General features: G+C 56.5%; 8 protein-coding genes across 8 annotated transcripts; 4 read left to right on the forward strand and 4 right to left on the reverse strand.

The window, feature by feature from the left end:
* Nucleotides 1–84: 84 nt before the first annotated feature.
* Nucleotides 85–3,085, reverse strand: MKK02DRAFT_45651 (beta-glucan synthesis-associated protein-domain-containing protein; the record flags this gene model as incomplete). Its single annotated transcript, XM_053093532.1, has 13 exons — nt 85–147; nt 191–288; nt 335–396; nt 439–657; nt 699–820; nt 855–1,108; nt 1,151–1,363; nt 1,405–1,557; nt 1,601–1,755; nt 1,789–1,866; nt 1,900–1,988; nt 2,026–2,118; nt 2,150–3,085. The coding sequence occupies 13 exons, from the start codon at nt 3,083–3,085 to the stop codon at nt 85–87; spliced, it is 2,535 nt and encodes an 844-aa protein (XP_052946721.1).
* A 484-nt stretch (nt 3,086–3,569) lies between these two features.
* On the reverse strand, nt 3,570–4,928 carry MKK02DRAFT_34020 (uncharacterized protein; the record flags this gene model as incomplete). The annotated part of the gene is made up of 5 exons (XM_053088837.1): nt 3,570–4,038; nt 4,083–4,395; nt 4,439–4,655; nt 4,702–4,770; nt 4,833–4,928. The coding sequence occupies 5 exons, from the start codon at nt 4,926–4,928 to the stop codon at nt 3,570–3,572; spliced, it is 1,164 nt and encodes a 387-aa protein (XP_052946722.1).
* A 194-nt stretch (nt 4,929–5,122) lies between these two features.
* On the forward strand, nt 5,123–6,424 carry MKK02DRAFT_45653 (RAI1 like PD-XK nuclease-domain-containing protein; the record flags this gene model as incomplete). The annotated part of the gene is made up of 6 exons (XM_053093533.1): nt 5,123–5,514; nt 5,566–5,833; nt 5,896–5,903; nt 5,957–6,166; nt 6,215–6,260; nt 6,308–6,424. 6 exons carry the CDS (start codon nt 5,123–5,125, stop codon nt 6,422–6,424), a joined length of 1,041 nt encoding a protein of 346 aa, XP_052946723.1.
* Nucleotides 6,425–7,162: 738 nt separating this feature from the next.
* Nucleotides 7,163–7,683, forward strand: MKK02DRAFT_45654 (uncharacterized protein; the record flags this gene model as incomplete). The annotated part of the gene is made up of 2 exons (XM_053093534.1): nt 7,163–7,508; nt 7,646–7,683. 2 exons carry the CDS (start codon nt 7,163–7,165, stop codon nt 7,681–7,683), a joined length of 384 nt encoding a protein of 127 aa, XP_052946724.1.
* Nucleotides 7,684–8,191: 508 nt separating this feature from the next.
* MKK02DRAFT_45655 (putative aromatic amino acid transaminase) lies at nt 8,192–10,003 on the forward strand (the record flags this gene model as incomplete). Its single annotated transcript, XM_053093535.1, has 8 exons — nt 8,192–8,312; nt 8,370–8,413; nt 8,484–8,819; nt 8,884–8,986; nt 9,038–9,131; nt 9,175–9,278; nt 9,324–9,807; nt 9,859–10,003. The coding sequence occupies 8 exons, from the start codon at nt 8,192–8,194 to the stop codon at nt 10,001–10,003; spliced, it is 1,431 nt and encodes a 476-aa protein (XP_052946725.1).
* Nucleotides 10,004–10,192: 189 nt separating this feature from the next.
* On the reverse strand, nt 10,193–10,786 carry MKK02DRAFT_45656 (signal recognition particle, SRP9/SRP14 subunit; the record flags this gene model as incomplete). The annotated part of the gene is made up of 3 exons (XM_053093536.1): nt 10,193–10,525; nt 10,587–10,691; nt 10,751–10,786. The coding sequence occupies 3 exons, from the start codon at nt 10,784–10,786 to the stop codon at nt 10,193–10,195; spliced, it is 474 nt and encodes a 157-aa protein (XP_052946726.1).
* Nucleotides 10,787–11,267: 481 nt separating this feature from the next.
* Nucleotides 11,268–12,280, forward strand: MKK02DRAFT_45657 (maintenance of ploidy protein mob2; the record flags this gene model as incomplete). The annotated part of the gene is made up of 5 exons (XM_053093537.1): nt 11,268–11,293; nt 11,384–11,616; nt 11,680–11,773; nt 11,825–11,952; nt 12,009–12,280. The coding sequence occupies 5 exons, from the start codon at nt 11,268–11,270 to the stop codon at nt 12,278–12,280; spliced, it is 753 nt and encodes a 250-aa protein (XP_052946727.1).
* A 360-nt stretch (nt 12,281–12,640) lies between these two features.
* Nucleotides 12,641–21,047, reverse strand: MKK02DRAFT_45658 (uncharacterized protein; the record flags this gene model as incomplete). The annotated part of the gene is made up of 26 exons (XM_053093538.1): nt 12,641–12,698; nt 12,747–13,067; nt 13,115–13,252; nt 13,286–14,012; nt 14,046–14,493; nt 14,526–14,729; nt 14,763–15,043; nt 15,077–15,482; nt 15,514–15,801; nt 15,832–16,047; nt 16,083–16,155; nt 16,189–16,392; nt 16,425–16,519; nt 16,554–16,866; nt 16,900–17,164; nt 17,197–17,734; nt 17,767–18,058; nt 18,089–18,378; nt 18,411–18,577; nt 18,610–18,868; nt 18,902–19,040; nt 19,074–19,312; nt 19,346–19,594; nt 19,627–20,673; nt 20,705–20,842; nt 20,877–21,047. 26 exons carry the CDS (start codon nt 21,045–21,047, stop codon nt 12,641–12,643), a joined length of 7,566 nt encoding a protein of 2,521 aa, XP_052946728.1.
* Between the last annotated feature and the right edge of the window lie 194 nt (nt 21,048–21,241).

The following is a 21,241-nucleotide window of genomic DNA, read 5'->3' on the forward strand; positions in this document are numbered from 1 at the left end:
TGGGGCAGCCAACGCGTGATCATGGGATGGGAGAGTTACTGGCATTGATACATGGATCCAGATCCGGCTGGACGGACTAACTCCTCAACATGTGTCTATAAGTCTATTCTTTGGCCTCGTGAAGTTTGGTATTTGGTCCATGACGGTCTGCAGATCAGCGCGATCTTTTGAAGCATTCGGATCAACTTACAATATTCGTGTTGCTATAGATTTCTGGATATCTAGCGATGTAGGAAGCAGTGGGGAAGTCGGCGGGATCACATCCGATATTTCGGTCCTTTGGATCTTCTGCCCTCATCAGTTATGCTCACATCGCAAGGTCTAGCAGACTCACGGTAGACACGAATGTAGTCGACCTCCATCGTCACTGGGAACAAAGGGGCCAACCCGGTGTAACTGATGATCAGCCATGACTCCAGCCCAGTGTAAGCCACTCACTCGACAGGTCCAAAGTTCTCCGATATCCCCAAATTAATGATCAGATAGAGCGGCTCATTGGGCACCGGCCGCTGACTGACTCCCGCGGCCGAATTCGCCCCCATAGCTGCACCCCGTACCGTCCACGCGGGCTTGCCCTTGTTGACCCAAGAGATATACCCGTCGTCCCCTCGGCGGTACTCGAATCCGTAGACCGAGAAGCATCCAGTCTCGCCGGTGCTACTAGTCAGCGTAGTCCAAGCAAGAGAAACCCGACGTACTAGCAGTTCTGATCGGTTATCCCGAGTGCTGTTGTGGCTTGTTGCCATACCGAGCCAAGCCAGGGATTCAGATGCGCCTCGGATGCGTTGTAAATTCGGTAATTAGAAGTGGTGTTAAGGAACTGAGAGGTCAGCTAGCTCGAATCGTACACCCACCTGATATGCCGGATTGAACGGAGCCCATTGAGCCGACAGCGAAACTTCGCCTTGCAGAGTGGTGGAATCGACGACAGCCTCAAACATGTCGATTTCAGGCGCTCCACGACCAACGAAAGTGCCGTCTGAGCGCTTTGGGCCGGGGTGCGTGGCGTCTGTTGGACACGTGCAGCGCGAGAGTCGCTGGCCGGGGAGGTAGGAAAGGTGGCCAAGGTTGTTCTTGTCGCCTTGACTAGCGGGGATTTGGGGCTGGCCTGAAAATCAGCTCGGTAGCTGCAGTTTGAGACTCAACTTACCGTTGAGAGTCTGGTTCTTCAGGGTACCGACATCGCACGCATCGTACGAATACGGCCAAAGTCCATCCAGCGATCCACCGTAACCCGCCCGTCCCAGATTGCCCAGCGACCAAATGGCCGGCCAAAGGCCATACACGTTGTTCTTGCCTGGCAGACTGACTGAGGCCTCGACATATCCGCTGGTGAAGCAGAATCGATTCCACGTTTGGATCACTGCTATCAGCTAGTTTCTCCCAGATCGAATAAAGACTCACTTCCACCGCGATAGGCTAGGCCATTCGTTTCGATATTATCCAGCGTGACGACCAGCTTGCCGTTCTTCGTCGTCACTTGTTCGGGAGAGTACCACTCGAGGTTGTTGGTTTGCCAGTAGTGCAGGTCGACCGCTTCCCAGTAGGGATCGTCTCCTATCCTTGTCAGCGATGTCCTCGAAACGGGGAAGAGACGCACCAGGCCAGAATGTCCGTCCGTCATGATTGAACTCATCCGAGAAGACCAGCTCCCAAGACTCGCCATTCTCAATGGATTTGTGCGTGTAGGCGGATTGTGGAGTGTCGCGGTCGATAAGGGCAAAGGAGCCGACGTCGGGGATCTGGCCGGTCGCACTGAGATCAGCTCCGGTCAGGGTTTCAACTCACTTGATACCGCCCAGATTGTACGCGCCGTAGGTAGGGTAGACTTGGGGAAGATAGTAGGATACAATGGGATAGACGCCGCTGCCGGTCAGCCAAGGTTTTTTGAGCACTCACAATAGGCCAACGAGCATGACGAGGAGCAGCAGAAGACATCCAAGATTCGACAGCCCTCGCAGAGAGATGATCGCTGATAGGTAGTTGCTCTGTACATCAGTACAGCCGGGCAGGCTGGCTATTTACATTCTTCTTTGATATGATGTCGGGATCGTGAAAGTCGTCGTCTGCTTCTGGGCCGAGGTAAGACCAAGAAGCAGGATCAGCGGGCAGCGAGAACTACAGTCAGCTTTGCCAATGATCTGCTCACATTTTTGCCCAGATGCTTCGTCCCTCCTTTACTTGATATGCTGAACGCGCCATAGCTGTCCTGGATATGGTCGTGCTTTTTGAAATGGGTCAGACTCGAGTCGCTTCCACGGGTCTGCACGCTCATCATCGACTGGGCGTAGAGACTGCGCGCGGGCTCGGGTCCGCCATCGCCCGAGTACCCGTTGACGTTGCCGCTCTTCCACACGTAGCCCGTCCCGCCATTCGACGCGTTGTAGGGATCGTATGAAGGGGCGGACAGGGAGTAGTCCATGACCGGTGGGTAAACGCTAGCGGGCGTGGTATCCGATGCGAGGTACGATGTTGGCCGACTCGACCCGAGGAAACGTCCCGACTCTTCATTGACCCCGGCACCGGTCGACGATACCTCGGACGCCAGGCTGTCCCGCGACCGCGATGTCCGTAGATACCCCTTGGCGCTCTCCGGGCTGAGCCCTACTGGGCTTCCCACCTCGTTCCCCGCCCGCTCTGGGTATCCTCGCGCGTCGTACCGCTTCACCTGTCCCACCGGGTTCGCCCCGCGTATAGGACCTGGCGAATCCCCATCCAGCTGCGTCCATCCTGGACTATCCTCATCCTTCTTTTTCCTCTTCAAAAACGACACCACCCGCTTCCCTCCCGCCGCCGCCACCGATGGCGAGGGATATCCCCTGCTCTCGTTCGCAAAGACATCCGGGACGGTACGGTTATGAGGCGAGTTGATACGCGATCGGAGTTGAGAGGGAGAGTCCGCGGTAAGACCCGCGGCGGGAGAGTTGGGATTACGCGCCGAGGCGGTGGCAGTCGACGCGATGGGGCGCCGGTCGGCGGGGTACGCGTTGGCATAGGGGTTGCTGGGGGAGTTGGTGTATGTATCTGTGGAGGTCGAGCTGGACGCAGCGGGCTGAGGTCGCTGCCATGGAAATTTGGAGGGCATGTTTCAGATGCTTCCAATGAGGACGGGGCTGGTGTGTGGGATGGATGTTTCAAAGGGCGTCCTTTGAATGATGTACAAGAGTATATGAGGTGTTTTTGATGTTGATAGCCAAGAGTATCGGAGTATTCAAGATTTCCCTTCTTCTCGCTGCAGATATCGACCAAGACCTTTCCACATCTGCCGTCAACCATCTTCTTCCTGTGCCTCATCGCCGTCACAGGTCTGTCACCTTTGGCTCTATAATCTAGGGACGCAGGGTCCGATCACGAACATTCAGCCGGCCGAGAGAAAATCTAGCGGCTCGACGCGTCGACGCGTCGCCGCTAAAACCGGATCCAGATCAGCGGGGTGATCGCCGCCGGCAGTGGACGCCCCGAACCTTTTCCGAGACAATCTGACGCAGCAGTACAAATGCCTGCAGACAAGGCTACAGCAACAGCTGCGATCGCTCGCGCTCGGCTTCCGCATCACCCTCGCCCTCGCCCTACTCCCGCTCCAATCGCCCAATTTCTCCCTGGACCTCTCTCTCCAGCTTCAGCCACTCCGCCCGCCCCATCTGTCTCAGAGCGACCACATAGAAAGCCAGCTTCTTCCCCGCCGCTCCGACCCGGGATAAGCTGTGCAGCCTATACAGGTCAGACAAGAGGTGCAGCAACCGAGGCGAAGAAGCGGTATCGAGCGGCGGATGCAACAGGCCAGGGAGAGGTGATAGGAGGCGGATGAGGAGGTCAGGCGGCGGCGCGGGGTCCAGGGTGGTGCCTATGATCTCCCATACCGTCGAGTAGGCTTCCCGGGCTGATGTGTACCGAATTGTTGACTTTTGATCCGCCAGGAAAGGGATGAGGGCGGTGACGTCGGTTTTGAGGTCATCTGCGGATACCCCTTGCGCGGCACGATGCCAAGGCGATAAAGACGGTAAGCGGGATGATAAAAGCGTATGAATGTAGGCGAGACTGAGGGATCAGTATGTGGATCTGAGGAGCGGCAGGATACGTACGAGATGGCGACAGCGTTGTAGGCCAGCTTGGACCCCACTCCGCTTGGCGGGTGGATCCCAGCCAACACCTCCTCAGCCACAACATCCGGCATATCCGCATACTGCTCCCCCTCGTCCTCGTCATCTGGGACGTCCGGCGCCTCCCACCACGGCATAACATCCGGTATAGCCATAGCAGACCCCTCGTCTTCCTCAGCGGCAAGCTCGACGAGGTGTTTCGCTGCTTCCGATTCTGGGTCTTTCAACGCGGCAAGGAACTTGTCTCGGTGTTCTGGCGGTAAGAGATGGAAGAGGGCGTTACTGTCTATCTCGTCTGAGGGTCAGCTTGTAACTCGACGCCTAGGAGGCGGACGTACCGATATTCACGCCAGCAAGCTTCTTTGCCAGCTCATTCCCCTCCTCGCCCTCATCCTCAAGCTCCGCCAACATGCCCTCTCCCCCATCCTGATCCTCTTCGAATCTCCTAAGCATCTCCATCATCCCCTTCTTCTCCTCCATCCCCGCCCCAGGATCGGCCGAGATGGAATTAACTACCGTCTCGCGATAGAACCCTTCTGAGCATTGGCCGTGTTTCTGCCAAGTCAGCTTCGCTCCAGATAATCTCCGAACTCTAGCTCACCTCGGACCTGAAACAGTCCAGTCCGCAGTACGCGACATTACATCTCGGGCAGGTATATCGACTATCGTTCTTTCGGCAGCTAGAAGGAATTCGTAAGCTTGTCTAAATCCGCCCAAGGGGAAGAAGCTCACTAACATCCCGCATACTCTGGAAGGGGGCGCTTGGCCCTTCTTAGGGCGAGGCACAGAGAAGGGGAGCCGGATCTGGACTGGCTTAGGTTGGTTCATGGTAGATAGACGAACTTGAGAGGGAAGAGAGATGCAGCGAGAGGTTTTGGCGGCAACACAGCAGCCTGGGCGTCGGAGAAATCTCGGAAGAACCATTGCCTCCACTGGGCAACGGAGCTGCAGCAACGTCAAGTAACTTTGGACTTCCATACTGTCCAACATCTCTGTCCCACCGCTGCACTTATACCGGCAGTATGAGACAGGCATACGGCGCACAAGCGCCCCGATCTACCACTCTGCCAGCGAGACCAGGCCCCTCCTCCGCTCCAGGACTCCATCACTACCTCCCCCTTCCCCCACTCTCCCTTCGCGACCCCGCACCGCCCTTGCGCCAACCCCACCTGATCACAACCTACTCGCATCTCCCTGACCGATCCATCACACCTGGAGATAGCTCAATGGCGTACTACAGTCCCTGCCGTATCGGTTCGGACCTGAACTATGGCTTTGACCGGCGAGTTGAGCGGAAGGAGGACGAGGAGGAGCATTTAGACGGGGTGTGCGGGGCTCTCAGGCGAGAGTGGGAGGCAGGGAGACAGGGGGAGCGGGAGGGAGGGATCATTACCTGGAGGGGAATGATCACAAGGTGAGCTGGCCGCTCTGTGAGACAATGAGGGGAGAAGCTGATCCAAGGCAGGATCATGACTGCGCCATACGATAACGAGGGCTGGGAGATGACAGCTATCCCTCTGGCTGGATCTGTGTATATAGAGCTGCACGACCCACCTGATGTCCGAGCTGCGAGGGCAAAGAAGCAGTCGGGATGGGCGTGGCAGAGCTACATGGGGTACGCATTCGAGTCCTTCTCGACCAAGACTGTCGGAGGGGATGACGGCCCAGAGGTAGATACGGAGGGGGAGGACAGACCAGAAGGCTGGAGTGGAGATGTGAATACGAACGTACAGGTGGGTTCCACCTTTCGACCGGGAGCGTGTGTGACGCGGTCTTTGGGCTGATCAGGCCACAGTGGTGCAAGTAAGTCATTCACTTGAAGGATTTCTATCATGTGGAAGTAGCTCACGCGTCAGTGTCATCCGCTCAGCTATAGGAGAGATACCACTATGTCTTGGAGGAGAGGTTGACTGCGTCAAAGGTGCGACTCGCATCTCGAGCACGAGAAATGGAAGGCTCATATGCGCAGCGGAGGTTGGGGCGCCACATCCAGGTCTCGACGGCTGTATGGAGCTCAAGACCAACAAAGTCATCGAGAATGAACGACAAGAGGGGATCTTTCACAAGTACGTTGGCATAGTCCCAACTATGGACGCTAAGCTGATGACATATAGAAAGATGCTGAAGCACTGGGCTCAATCGTGGCTGCTTGGAATATCGGTGTGTGCTCCGTTCGCCAAAATCACGGTTGCCACTGATAGCACCAGGAAGTGGAGGTCGGCTTTCGAGACGAGGCGGGCATCGTCCGCTCTAGGCAGACTTTTGAGACAATGTCCATACCCCGCTTGTACATCTCCACTGCCGAACCCCTGGCAATATACTGAATTGAACAGCATCTCCGCTCTTCCAAATCCACCTTGGCACCCTTCCCCACCTCTTCACTTCCTACACAAAACGCTCTCCATGGTCCTGCACCACGTCCTCCCCACTGACCCCACTCCGCCGGAAGGACTTCCGGAAGGGGCTGAGCTACCCTCAGCAACCGTGTGGCGATTCTCATTTGCGCCTCACAGAGGATGCGAGCTATGGTGTGTTGGGCAGGAAGATGTCGGGGCGAATGGGCGGTGGGGTGGGGTACTGGAGGAGGAGTATGTCAGGTGGCGAATGGAGAGGTGTCGCCGGTAGCATCTCAATGCTCATCCGGGAAAAAGCCGCGAGGGGCTCTAATCCCGATTTCACTGCACCGCAGCGGGCGCTCACTATTTACTCACCCATACTACTGATGACTCGCTCATCCGTTTGGGGACCCCTGATGGCTGGACCCTGACATACAACCAAGTCTTCAGACGCTACACCTTCTGCTCCTTTGGCGCGTCACATACACTGGCCGGGCGTGGAGTCAAAGGATGGTTGAACTGACACTGTCACAGCGAGGAGATCAGGGGGCTCTGGTCCCTGTGCTGTACTGCGATAGGGACTTCACACGACACGCCTCATCTGACATGTCTACCCGACATATCGTCTGACTGTGCATTGTCTCACTCCACGGAGACCAACAGCTCAACTCGACCCTCCCGATATCCAGAAAAGTCCAGATCAACAACCTCACTACCAGAGCCAAGATGAGCGACAAGGATGCCCCCATTCCTGACCCTGATGCCGATATTCCCGCCGAGAAGCCCACCCCGACTGTGAAGCCGAAAGCGGACCCCACCCCGCCCGCTAAAGACCCCGAGGAGGTCGAGACCCCCAAGGCCGTGCCGAAACCGCCACCCAAGGCAGCCCCCGTCGCAGCTGCCGAAGAGGATGAGGTCAAGTCTGTCCGACTTCCTGAACCCTCTGATCCGCCTGCCCCGCTTCCCCCGGCAGAATCTGGGGGGTTTAGGGTCTGTACGAATAAGTTCACACTGAAGGCCGGTTCGGATTGTGGAGAGTACGCGAGGAGGAATATTGCAACGCTAGCTGGCTGTAAGTTTTATCAGAGCCAAGCCGCAGGATTCCTGCTGATCTACCCGCAGGTCTTGTTGGGGCACTAGCACTTGTAGTGATAATTGCAATCGTATACAAGCGAAGGTCTAAGCGCAAGTCTGATGAGCTGAAATTAGCGAATGCGGCAGCTGCTGGAGCACGGGCACGCGTATAGTGACTGGTGAATAGTGACAGCAGACGGTTGTAGATATCGATATAGGGAAGGAGATAGAGGGGAGATGAGGCCGAGGGCGCTGATCGTGGGGTTGCGAGGCAGGTGAGAGAGTGCGCGTCGAATGGACGGCCCGTCGGCGGAGAAGGAGGAGACTGACGGTTCATCGATTTTCAGCGATGATGCATCATGTATACTAGCTCAGATTTGTACATTGGAGCCAAGAGAACACATCTGACACGAACCATCTCATCCAGTGCGGGCTATAATACTTGCTCAGTGGCCCTGCGGCTCCGCCTGCGGTCCCCCACTTCATAGGGTTCCCCACCTGACAGGGCGAATCGGACGTCGCCGAACCGACGAGCTTGACTCGAGTTGCGAGATTCGCGATCGCCAGCTCATTTTGCGACTCTCTTGCTGCCCCCCCTCCTCAAAAGTACATCGCCGTGGCGTATAAGCAATCCTCGCCCCACTATCTATCAGATACATATCTCGACAAAGAAAGAGCGCTATGGATTCCAAGCCCGAAGACGGGACGGATATGCCGCACGTCGTCCCTAGCTCCGGCGAGAGAGTAAGCGGACCAGCTCGCTTCTTGACTGAGAGGGCGAGGAACAACAAGGCGGATGGCAGTACGTGATCTGTGTCTCTATGACAGCCCAAAGACGGGAGGCTCGCTGATCGATCAGTCAGAGGACTGCTACCCCTTGAAGGCCCCGGTATCGTCTCATTCGTACGTCCACTTTATAGTGTTAATCAGTACCGACGCCAGCCAGCTGACATGATAGCTGTAAGTACACTAGTCGGTGAGGAAGTTCGAATCTTTCACTAACCCTGACAGTGCTGGTCGACCCAACCCTACTACATTCCCCTTCGAACGCATCACCCTCTCCCTGAAATCCCCACTCGAGTCACGTCTACCGTCAGCCGACGGGACCGACGCGCCCAATGGCCACTCTTTAGGCGACGAAGTCGTGATTGAGGGCCAAGACCTTGATCAGGCTCTGCAGTATGGGCCCACACCGGGCTTGGCCAAGCTTCGGAACCTGTTGACGGACGTGCAGGAGGAGCTGCACAAGCGGCCCAGGGGAGACTGGGCTGTCAGTCTTGGAAGCGGGACACAGGATCTGATGTACAAGGTTTGTCATCTCATCATCATGCGTGTAGGGAAGCGGACGAGGGGACATCGCGGCTGACTTGCAGACCTTTTTGGCCGTACTGGAGCCGGGTGACTCGGTCCTTGTCGAGACCCCGCTGTATGCAGGCGCCATGCCGCCGCTGAAAGCTCTCGATGCCAACTGCATCGGTGAGCTCTCGCGGTCAACGGCTCGAGGTAAAGGTCGGGCTGATTTCCTAGAGGTCAATATCGATGACGGCGGCTTATCGCCCAAATCCCTCGAAGACACCTTGGCCAACTGGCCAGAGGGTCAAAAGCGTCCACGATGTGTCTAGTGCGTCGCAGGTAGGCCGAGCGAGGCAGACGCTGACGAGCAGCACAAATCCCATCGGCTGCAACCCCTCTGGCTGTTCTGCTGGCCGCGAGCGGAAGCTCGCCATCCTGGAGATCTGCAAGAGATACGATATCCTCATCATTGAAGGTAGATCCTGTCCCGTCTCACTGGTTGCAAGTAGCTGATCAACAGACGACCCATACTACTTCCTCACCCCCGAGCTCATCCCGTCCTACTTTGAGCTCGAGCCCCTCGTCATCTCCCCTCCAGGCCAAGTCATCCGCTTCGACTCCTTCTCCAAGATCCTCTCTGGTGGGATGCGTCTCGGCTACGCTACCGGCCCCACCGCCATCGTCAGCGCCATCGATGTCCAGACTTCCGGCACGAACTTGCACACCTCGGGCGTCTCCCAGATCCTCGCGTACAGTCTGCTCAAATCTTGGGGCATGTCGGGTCTTTTGTCTCACTCCAAAGCGGTCGCGGAGTTCTACCGGATCCGCCGGGTGTGGTTCGAGGAGATTGCCCGGAAACACCTGAGCGAGCTCGCGGATTGGGTGAGCCCAGTGGCGGGTATGTTCCTGTGGATCGACTGCAGTAAGAGCGGAATCGACGATACGGAACGATTGATCAAGGTCGAGGCGCTTGCGAATGGGGTGCTGGCAGTGCCGGGGTATGCGTGAGTGGTTCTGAGCTATCACGAGAGGCCAAGCTGATGTGGGGATTGTAGTTTCTATCCGCGAGAGGGAACCAAGTCGAGTCACGTCAGAGTGTCGTTCTCGGAGATTGGCAAGGAGGACGCAGAGTTGGGGATCAGCAGACTGGCAGCGACCATCAGGCAGAAGAGGGATGAGCTCCGCGCAGCAAAGGCCTAGACTGTGCGAGAGGGTCAGGGGCGCGGATGCGATGAGTTATCTAGGTAAGAATGCAACGTCTTAAGGAGCATGTGAACACCCCACCAAGGCCGCACGTCTCCCCCACCTGCTGACTGCCGGTATGCCAACGACTTGGATGCTACCCCTCCGGACAGCCTGCCTATAGTATCCATGCCCATTATCCGCATCCTATCTCTTACCCTTCTTCTTCTTCTTCCCTCCTGCACCACCTCCCGATCCTGTCCCGCTACCAGTCGCTCCGCCTGCTCCAGCACCTCCCGCGCCCTTTCCTGCTGCAGCCGCCTCCACTGCCGGTGTTCCGGCCCTCTCCCTTCCCTCCGCCTCGTCCATCATCGGTGTCCCTGCTCTCCCAGCATTTTCTGCCGGTGGAGCTAATAATGATGTCGAAGCGACTGCAGATATTGACGGGCGAGGGAGGTTGGCTATTTGTGATAAGAGGCGGAGGTTGAGAGTTTCGAATCGGTTCAGGATGATGGAGGAGAAGGTTTTGTACATGATACACTATGCAGTCAGCGTTGCACCTCACGCGTCGTCTCAGAAGGGCAAGTGTATGCAAACTTACTGTCACATTGTCGGTGAGCTTGAGAACGAGCATGCCCGTCTTTGGCCTAAACTTGACGCAATACCGGACTGTATTTGGTGATTTTGCGTATAGACCGGTCGCAGCCTTGCAGTCAGCTATTGATCAAGAGCTCGGCAGTCAAGCTAAAGCAGTCCTTGACTGACCGTCTCGAATTCGGTCCAATTCTTAATGTACACCATCTTCGGGCAGAAGTCACTGAGTTGACGGCGGCCTAGCGATTCGTATGCTTCGCTTTCGGCGGGTACGTCTCTGATCCGTTACAGAGGAGCGGGGATCGATACTCTGACAGCTAGTCCTTCTGGCGTGAGAGTGGTATTCGTGAAGTATATAGTCAAAGCTGGACCTGCTAAGCGTGGGTGCTGTCACGGTGGGTGGTGGAGTGACCTGGCTGGCTGATACAGCTGAGGAATGCCACGTCATAAAGTCACGTGCCTTCCTGAGACGCGATGATCCCCGCGCGTCCACTCGCAACAGCTATGAGCTCGAGCACTCTATCAGCACTATACATATTAATATCAAGTACTCCCAGAGCAGTCTCCGGGCGCTCAGCGAGCTCATAATCACCGATTCCCCCAAAAATAATCGCTTATCGGAAGTCGCTTAGAAGTCGCAGGTCGACCAGTTGATCCGCTTTCACGAACTCCCTTCACGTCAACCACCATGTCCGGCTTCTTGAACTCGATAGGGTAAGTCACAATGTCCAGTACAGTTGCAGCACATGTCTGGTGCTAGCATGCCTGTGACCATCATCCCTGGCACCAGCGCTGATGAGCTAGACGTCTCCGCGCGCCCAAGCGCTCCCCTACCACACCGGGCCAGCAACAGTACTTTGACCCCCTCCCTTCCCCTGGCTTAGAGTTCGGGCAGAATCCACTCGGTAACTCCCCTCAGCCCAAGCCACTATATCTATGCCAACCGTTCGTCAAGGCCGCGCTGGTCAAAGGGAGCTTCAAGACCATTGTCGCTCCGCCAAAGTATGTGGACGTGAACGAATGGGTAGCTGTCAATCGTGAGCTGTCTCCCACCTGAGCGGTGAAGTCAAAAATCGTCGCACGCGAGCTAACTCGAGCAGTATTTGACTTCTACCACAACCTGAATCACTTCTACGGCGCTTTGACCGATTTCTGCACCATGCAGAACTGCCCCACCATGGCTGCTGGACCAAGGTATGTCCCTTCAGTTGGGATGAAGCTATCTGTTATCAGCTGACATCGCAGTATCAATTTTCTCTGGCCAGATCAGTCACAAAGACTAGTCTCCTTGCCTGCACCGACATATATCGACTTTGTCATGTCATGGCTGCAGAAGCTGCTCGACGACGAGTCTGTCTTTCCAACCAAGAGTGGTAAGCTTCGCACCCCACGGGACCGTCGACTCCCAGCTGTAGCTAACATGATGCAGGCCGCGACTTCCCTCCCTCCTTCGCCTACACCGCCAAGCACATCTACAAACACCTCTTCCGGATCTTTGCCCACCTCTACCACGCCCATTTCGAGCAAATCCTCCACCTCTCGGTCGAAGCGCACTTCAACTCGCTTTTTGCCCACTTCCTGGCGTTTGGCAAGGAGTTTGAGCTGCTGGGGATGAAGGAGCTCATGACGCCAGAAGGAATGGGTCAGGGGGTGGCGCAATTGAGCGATAAATGGCGGGAGATGGGAATACTGGAGTCATGAGCTAGAGAGAGCGAGGGGGCGAGATCTACGGCTGAGCCGTACCTGCCTTGGATAGTCAGTACTGGGGTCCGTGTGTAGCCAACACTTTGTAATGAACGAACGACCTGTAACGCATGCTCCAATCCGCTATGTAGGGCTCTCCTCACGTGCTGTCTCGAGTCAGACCAAGAGCCAAAGCTGCATTCATTAGATCTCCCCTACTGCTCCGTACTCTATGTCCAGCTCGCGCAGCCATCTAGATATCTCCAAGGGATCCGAGGGTGATGTATGTACAGGACGATGGGCTATGACCGGGTCGTAAATCGTGATCATTAAGTCGTTCCGTGGTAGTACAGCAAAGTAAGCCCGCATCGTCCATCCTCATGGAGCCGTAAATCGCGCAATAAGTTCTCCTGATAATCGAGCGATCCTTCCTATCCTGCTTTATCAGCTGTCTCCCGGTACCTGACACAGCGTGCAGACTCACCGCTCGTTCCTTCCTATATTGAAGCTCATATCCCCCAGGCCACTCAGCCTCAGATCTTCCAACATCCTCGCCCCAGGTCCCTGTCCAGCAGGCACGGGTGACGACGCGATGCTTGCCGAGTAGCTCCGGCCGTGTGCGTGCAAGCTGCCCATACCGTGGTTGAGGCTGATGGAGCTGTCCATAGGCCCCATCTCGGCGGCAGGGAAGGAGTAATTGGGATCAGCCATGGCCCGGTTGAGGATGGAGGTGATGGTAGCGATGATGGAGGGGTTGGTGGTATTGCCCAGGGTGGAGACCGCGCGGGGAATGAAGGTGTCGTAGCTGTATCAATCAGTATCTCCTCATTAGACAGAAGACTCGATACTCACGTCCAAGCAACAACATCTGGGACTCGCTCGCATGCATCAGCGAGCAGGCGGTAGAGGATGACACGCTCATTATCGGCCGAAGCTGTTCTGAGCATGGTGATCGCCAGTGTAACGACAAGCAGTGCAGTGTTACTGTCCCTGCCTGTCAGCCAAGCTCTATGGCCTGCTCACCTTATCTCCAGCATATCAAAGATAGCCGCAGTCCCAAGATCCTTCGGTACCGGCATCTCGACCGCATCAAACAGCGCCGCCAGATCCTCCGGCGAGCCCGCAACCACCGGCAGCAAGCTGACAAAGTATGGGTGGCCCTCTGCGGACGATAGTCGGCAAAGCAACAGCAGACAGTCGATTGTCTTCTGCTTGCTAGCGGGATGTCGCACGCCTTTCCAGATGATGGACACGAGCGAGAAGTGGAGATTGCCCTCGAAATTGACGCCAGAGATGTGGTCGATTTCCCCGGTAAGCTTTTCGTTCCCCGACCGATCTTCGAGAAGGGCGCGATCGAGACCGGAGAGGAACGCGCCGTTGGTGGCCAGCCAGGTGAGGGCGGCGGTGACCAAGTCGAGTCCGGTAGCGACGAGTGGGAGGTGGCCCATTTGCAGGAGACCGATACCGACCCAGAACAGGTCAGAAGGGTACCGACTATCGGGAGTGAGGGGAAGGAGGAGTCTGGCGAGGCACCGCGCCATGCTGGTGATGAGGAAGGAGTGGCGGTCCGAGTATGTCTTGAGGATGCTCGACATGGCGATGAGGACTTGGTAGATGATGTCGTCGTCGACTTCCTCGGTAGCCAGGGCAGCCAGAACGGTGAAGGCCTGAGGTTGGGTGGCAGGATTGTGCTGGAAGCAGGTACTTGCGACCATGCCCATCCATCTTGCTCGCCACGAGTTGGCGCAGTCTGGAGGTCAGCCGACTCCTCAAAAGAACTCACCTATTGATGGTGCAGCAGCGATGACCACTTTGCTCAATAACCCGGCCGCCGCCTCAACCGCATTAAAAGGGTCTCCCTCCTTTGGCATGGGCAACAGCTCATTCCCAGCCCTGACCAGCTTGAAATGCTCCAGCATCGCCGCCTCCTGCGCCATCGCCAGCAGCTCGACCAAGACCGGACCGTCCATCTCGCCTGTGGGCTGTGTGGAAGCCAGCGAATGGAGGGTGTTGACGAGCAGCGCATAGGTCGATTGCCGCATGAGAAGCGGCCCGGTCCCGACGAGCAACGTGACGGAATGTATGATGTCGGGAAGGAAGAGTTGAATGTCGAGGCACGCCGAGGGCTGATAAGCGAGCATTGCGCTCAAGCGAGCGAGAACGCAGATTTCCTGCCAGGACTCGTTATCTTCCAGGGTGATGGATACGTGGAGGTAGGTCTGTGTGATGGTCTACTGTCAGCAGGATCGTGGAGATGACCTACCTTTCGTAACCTTGTAAAGACCTTCCCTCGGACCGTGGTATTTGCCAGGGAGACGAGTATGTCGGCGATAACATCCCCCCTAGTCGAGCCAAATCCAGCGTCGACCGCGGCCTGAAGCAGCTCAGCCAGGATGACGTCCATAAAAGCACCGCGTAGACCCAGCAGTGGCTGCCATATCCGCTCTTGCAAAAGAAGATGTACGCCCTGGAATCAGCTACAGTCTGCAGCAGTACCCACGGTGTATTCCGCCACTGTCAACGAGATCAACCCCCTAACAATCTCGGTAACCTGCTTGTTTGTCTCGCTCGCGTCGTCCCGGGAGGGCTTTGCGAACGGCTCGAGGTTGGCCAGCCAAGGTGAAATGTACTGGATGCAAGCGGTCTGCTGAGGGATGCCGGTTCGGGGAAAGCCGCTGATCCATTCCTTGACGAACTCAAGGGTCAGGTGCGGGGTGGTCGTGGCAAGGGTTCTAGACAGGGAGAGAGCGAAGGAGAGGGCATTGCGTGGGACCAGCACATCTGACGTCAGTCCCATTCCGGTCTAAGACTTACTTGGCGCTTTGATGAGCCCAAAGTCGTACCGGAAACAAGTCCCGATCTCTTGCAACAGCCCGTACGTTGACGTCCTGAGCACCTCGTCCGTCGAGTGCAGGTTGAGCAGCGCGATATTGAGCAGTCTCCCGGGTACATCATTGGGCCGAAGCGTACGCTGATGAGACGGCGCATTGCGAAATCTCGCTCGCGCAGACCGCAGATCCTGCTCCAGCATCCGCAGTATCGCCCGGGAGGTATCGCTCTTCCCCGTCCGTGGATCCGGCTTGGTAACGAATGTGACGGACTCGCTACCGTGCTTGATGATCAGGCGGTCCTGCTCGGACGTGACATCGTCGATATCCCTATAAGCGAGAATGTCGATAATGTACGATTTGAGGTTGGGGAGGAGTTCCATCGACCGCCACTGTCGTCAGCTAGGTCAAGCACGGACTTACCGATGCGAGCTGTATACTGTCTTCCCCCACTTTGAGCCCAATCTGCATCTGCATCTCATGGTCCGATATCACAAAGACCGGGCGATACACCTTGACCGAGTTGTATGCGAGCTGCATGGTCGAGTCGGGCAGGTTGAGCGTGACGTATGGGACCGACGCCTGCAGATCGTCCGGTTGGGAGACCGACACGAGGTGCTTTGGGACACTGCCGCAGAGAGGCGAGAGCTCCGAGACGATTCGGCGGAGCCGGCGCTGGGTGTAGGTGTTGGGGTTGTACAGAGCGATGGTCTAAATCAGCCAAGCCTAAGGGAGACTTACGTGTACAGAAGCGATGATGGCAGGCGGGCACATCTGTATCATCCGCTTGAGCCAGGGGAGCGGGAGATCGTTGGCAGCTGCAAAGCCCGTCATGTCAAAGATAATATCAAACGGCTCTGTCGCATCAAACATGACCTGGAAGGCGTGGTACGCGAAGAGATCGTAATCTGCGACGCCGATATTGGCAGCGACGAAATAGAATATTCTTCTGCCAGACTGACACGTCAGCTTTGCCCTTAGCGGTGGCATACCTGTCCGGCTGGACCCTCATAAAAGGTCGACTGGACACTATCTGTACTCCGTCCCGAGTTCTGCTTCATATAGCTGTCGTCAGCTCAATCATGACCTCTAACTCACTCCTCGAATATCCTCGTCCGAGTATACGGATCCAGCTTGATCGTCTCCGAAGGCGGCCCAGTCTCATCCATGATCGCTTGGATCTGCGCCAGGGCAGCTGGACCATCCAGCGGTGTCCTTTCTGGCCGATGTGTCCGAAAAGAAGGTGGCAGCTGATTGAGCGCAACGCCGAGTCGTCCGATATGCTTGCGAATGAAGTTGTGTCTAAACTCAGTAAAACCCTCGCTTGCACTTACAATGTCAGATCGTCCATGTCCGGATCTTGCAGCTTATCCGCATCATCCCTCGACTTTCTGATCGCAGCCGCTATCTCGTGACTTCTTGGGCGTATCTGGCATCAGCTGAGCTCATAAAGTAGAACTTACAGCTATATCAGACAGATACTTTGTGATCTCGGTGATGTTGCCCCTCAGGAACTGGTTCAGTGCCTTCATATGCGGCTCCTTATTCCCAAACGTGACGTTATTGGCCAGATTCTGGATCACCTTGGTCACCACCAACAGCCCCTTCCGAAGATCCCTCGAGTCGGCCGGCACGTCCAGCTCCATATTCTCCGGGGCGACTATACACGGGCAAAAGAAGCGGAGGAAGACGAACGATCCGACGGCGGAATGGCGAGATTCAGGAAAGACGTCCTCGACCGCTTCCCAGATATAATGCGAGATGACGCGGAGCATTCTGGGATCAGCTCGATGCCTGGCATGGACTTACATAGGGGCTTTCGAGACGGAGGCGTAGATCAGATCCAACAGGGCTTGACACATGAGCTTGACGTGCTCGGCGTTCCTGTCGACATTATCGTTCGGGCCAGCCTTGGCGGGATCCAGCTCGAAAGAAGTCTCGGCCGGCTTCTCGATCAACGAGTAGATTAGAGGCTGGAGCGTCTCGCGGATGTAGTTGTACGCGTATGTCCGGGCAAAGTGAGTGAGGAGACGGGTCGTCATCGAGTTGGCACGAAACAGTTCCGACTCGTGGTCTGCCGTCAGTTCCGCTCAGGCGTTGACTTACTCGTCTGCGAGACCTCCCGCTCAATCAAGACGCGCAGAAACGCCAGTAACGTTCCCTTTGCCTCAAATGTCCGGAACAGCACCATCGACAACTCGTCCACCTCGCTCGCCGGGCAGACGTCGACGACGGCTACCGCCAAAGACAGATTCAGGCCATCGAGGTATGGCCGTGATTTCGTCGACATCCGCTTCGTAGCGAGCGAGCCGAATCGAGCACCATGTTGGAGGGTATGTGTCATGATTCGCATAAAGGCCGAGCGGATGACGGGATCGCGATGATAGCCGAGAGCGAGGCAGTGCTGTAGACCGACATCTACGTTGGCGGCGAGGAGATTGCTGAGGACGGAGATGGCTAGGGAAGTGGATGATGTTCCCACTGGGGTAGTATTTGACCGCTCGTCGGTGGTGATGACGTGGATGAGGAAGGTATAGGCGCGGAGGAATTGTCGGGCCGACTGCGAATCTTCTGATGTCTGCAGCGAAAGGCCGTCCGTAAGGGGTACGAGAGCTTTCAGGGCACTGTATTCTAGATGTTCGGCCTGACGTCAGCCATATCCAGGCTATTACTCACCTTGACATCACTCCATTCCAGTATATCATCCAGGATATTGTTGCCGAACCGCTGATTCAGCGACGTACGAGTCGAAGCGAGCTCGACGACATTGCAAAACTTGGTCTTCATCCGGACTGCAACGTCGCCCCGTCCCAAGCGGTGGATGTATCGCCCCAACACCATGATGAGCTCCCCGATATCCACCTCATCGCCTGGCGGCATCCGGTCGAGCATGAGGCGGAGGATGGAGACGGCCTGCTCGGTGAAGACGGTAGCATTCTCGCTATCGGGGAGAAGTAGAGCAGCGGATCTACATTAGCAACGTCAGGAAGGGACGTACCGATGGATTTGGTCAAACAGGATCGGAGCAGCGCTGATGGGCAAGTCGGCACCAAGGGCCTCCTTGATGGCCTCGCGCACCGGCACGCTTGGTGAACAAAACATGGCGACACAGTCTCGGATGAATGACTGGAATCGCTCTCGGTTCGGCTGGTCCGAGTTGCAATAGGCGGGAAGAAGATGGGCGCCGATCATAGCCGCGGTGCTTGGACCGGGATCATGGCTCGAGATCATGATGACACCCAATGCGCATAACGCCGATAATGTATCGTGCCAGAATCGCATGTCCTCCTGACGTCAGCCGAAGCCGTGCCTGAACTCACCTCATCCACACGCGCAATGTCTCCCCCGCTGCCCTCACTCTGCACAATCCTTGCCGACACCTGCACCCAGGCTGCCTCCAAGCCGTACCACACACCAAGGGACGCGGCGGTAGGCTGATCGAGCTTCTTGATCACGGCGCGTAGCTGTTTCTGATAATGTTGACGACCTGGAATCAGTTCAATCCCTACAAGGACTCACCATGTGCTGGAGGCATGTAGATCATTGCGTCGTAGACCAGAAGTCGGTTCCGCATCTCCACTAGTCGTGGATGTCTGGGATCCTCACGCTCGAGTTTGGACATGATGGGCTGCAGAACCAAGGCGAAGAGATCTTTGACGGCACCCAAGCTCGGCTGGCTGAGAGCGGCGGAGCGGTGGTCCATCCCGAGGAGAGTTGTCAACACCGTCTGAGCCGTCAATGAGACAGCCGGGATCGCTTGCGGGCAGGTCGTCATGGCCTACATCAGCATCTATCAACTCGGACGACTCACCTCCGGACAAGATTCGGCGAGATGTAAGACTGCGTGAACGGTCATACGGGTGGCCGCTGTCGAATCGGATATTGCGTCCCATCGTAACGTCTGAAAGTCAGAGAGAGTTTGGCGACTGGCATCGACCAGGACTGAACATCTTGGGATCAGCGTTGTCCACGGCCAAACTCACATTGCAGCTCCACTTTGTATCGTGAGACTCGGCTTGTCCTTCATGCTCTCCAAAATCTCAACCACCGCCTGATTCGCCAAAGTCCGGACCGCGGCAGGGCATGGCGCGACCACCAACGAGCCCAGATGAGTCAGGAAGGCGGGAAAGCTGTCCGTTGCGGCATAGGCGTAAGTCGGATCGACAACTAGCAGCTCCAGCGCTTCGAGAAGCTCAGGCGATGCGAAGGATGAGGAGTGATTCTACTGTCAGATTCCGGAAGATACTGCACTCACTCTTATGAACCCGCGCACGATCCCAGCGAGATCGTTTCGTAGACTGGCAACCGGTGGGAAATGCTGTAGCCGCTGTCCCTCTTCTGCTATCTTGCGCGCTGCCTGCAGAGCATACAGACGATGTGTATCGGACGCGAGGAGCTTGTTGAACATGGAGCTATCGCCGACGCTGACTCGATAGAGCCCTACGAGCCCTTGCACCCTGATCTCCGGATCTGAAACCTCGACGGACCCATGAAAGAGCGCATTCTGACATCAGCTCATCCAAGACCAGTGCTCACCTTGAGATCCGACTGCGTATCCGCCACCAAGGTCCGTACGCCTGACCCATCCGCTTCCAGTCTACTCGCCACGCCGATAAAGTCCACATAGCAACTCGCGGCCGTCTCGAACCCCTTGCTCGTGCTCAATCCCTTCCGCAGGCTATCCACAAAGCTCGCCTTCTTGCCTATACTCGAGCTCCGACTGGTCTCGCCCATCGAGACCCGACTGAAGATGTCTGGACAGAGGACGAGGAGCATCGCCATGAGGGGGTAGAACACCTTGGTGCGGCGGGTCGAGGATGAGGAGCCAATGTCGGACGCCGAGTTGAGATGGTCAAATAGAATATCCGGTCCGCCTTCTAGTCTGCGATTTGACTCGACGAGTTGATTGAACTGATCTGCGTGGTTCTCGATCCATCCCCAGATAGCTTGGCGAAGAGCGGAGGCGATGCTGACCTGCGCATGCCGCTTGACGTGGAGGAAGGACGCCGATAGTTCCTGCAGTAATTGTCCCAGTCGCGGCCGGTCCAGATCTGCCCATTCGATGAGACGGACATCCGTGATGTCAGGCGACTCCTCGATTGTCGTACAGAGGTACTGTATCCGACTCCGTATTCTCGCGAATACGATGGGCCAATTGGACGCCGTCAGGTATGCGACAATCTGACGGAGATATGTCTGCATCCGCCGCGTTGCCGAGGCAGTATCTGCACACTCGGTCGAGACCGGTCCCGCCCCTCCGCCATCGCGAGATTTTGGGCTCTCCTGGAAGGAATGGCGCGAGACCGATTTCGTGAGGGTATGTGACGAAAGGCTGGAGGTGAGGCGGGCTATCGAGCTATTTGGTGTGTCTCTAGGCTTTGGCGGCTCTGCGGTCGCCGACTCGACCAGATGTGTGTAAGATGTGATAGTAGTGAGGAGATACCGGGCGATAGGGTCGTCGAGTGGGGGAGGGTCCGAGCGCGACCGCGAGGATGAGGACTGCCATGACGCCGACAGGCACTGGTGGAGGACGTGAAGGAGGTAGACTTGGGAGTGGAGGGTATCGAGAGACTCTATCGAGTTCTGCTGTCAGCTTGTCCTTGCTTGTGCTCACCTTGGACAGCTGTTCCAGAGCACTGGTTAATGCCTGTACAGCCGGCGATAACCGCATCCGCGTGAGAGCGGCTACGCTTGCCTGTACGCCTGCATCCCCTTCCACCAGCCCGAGCCGATTCCCAGAGTTACACGGCAGCTGACTGTCAGCTCTGCTTCATATCGGGACGTACCTTGCTAACGACCTTATTGACCAGCACGACCACCGCCTTTTGCTCCCCCGTCAAGACATCCCTTGCGCCCATCTCCGACGCATAATCTAGCGGGGTCTCGGGCGACCTGAGCCGTATTGGCGACGCAAAAGTCCTCGGCGAGCCCGGCTGTGATCCTCTCTTGCCGAGCATCATGGTCCCAGCTGCGGTGCCCCTGTTGGTAGCTATTAGTGGTGGGTTGAAAGGGATGGGTAGAATTGCGAGGAATGCGGAGCGCGTCTCTCAGGACATTTCGTTATGCTCACCCAAAATTGATCCCGTTCAACGTTTCAGCCGCGAACGACCATCCTTTGTTGTTGTTTCAGATTCTATATCGCTCATGCAGC

Source organism: Dioszegia hungarica (assembly GCF_025882075.1).
Source record: "Dioszegia hungarica strain PDD-24b-2 chromosome Unknown MKK02contig_8, whole genome shotgun sequence".
In the NCBI taxonomy this organism is placed as follows: domain Eukaryota; kingdom Fungi; phylum Basidiomycota; class Tremellomycetes; order Tremellales; family Bulleribasidiaceae; genus Dioszegia; species Dioszegia hungarica.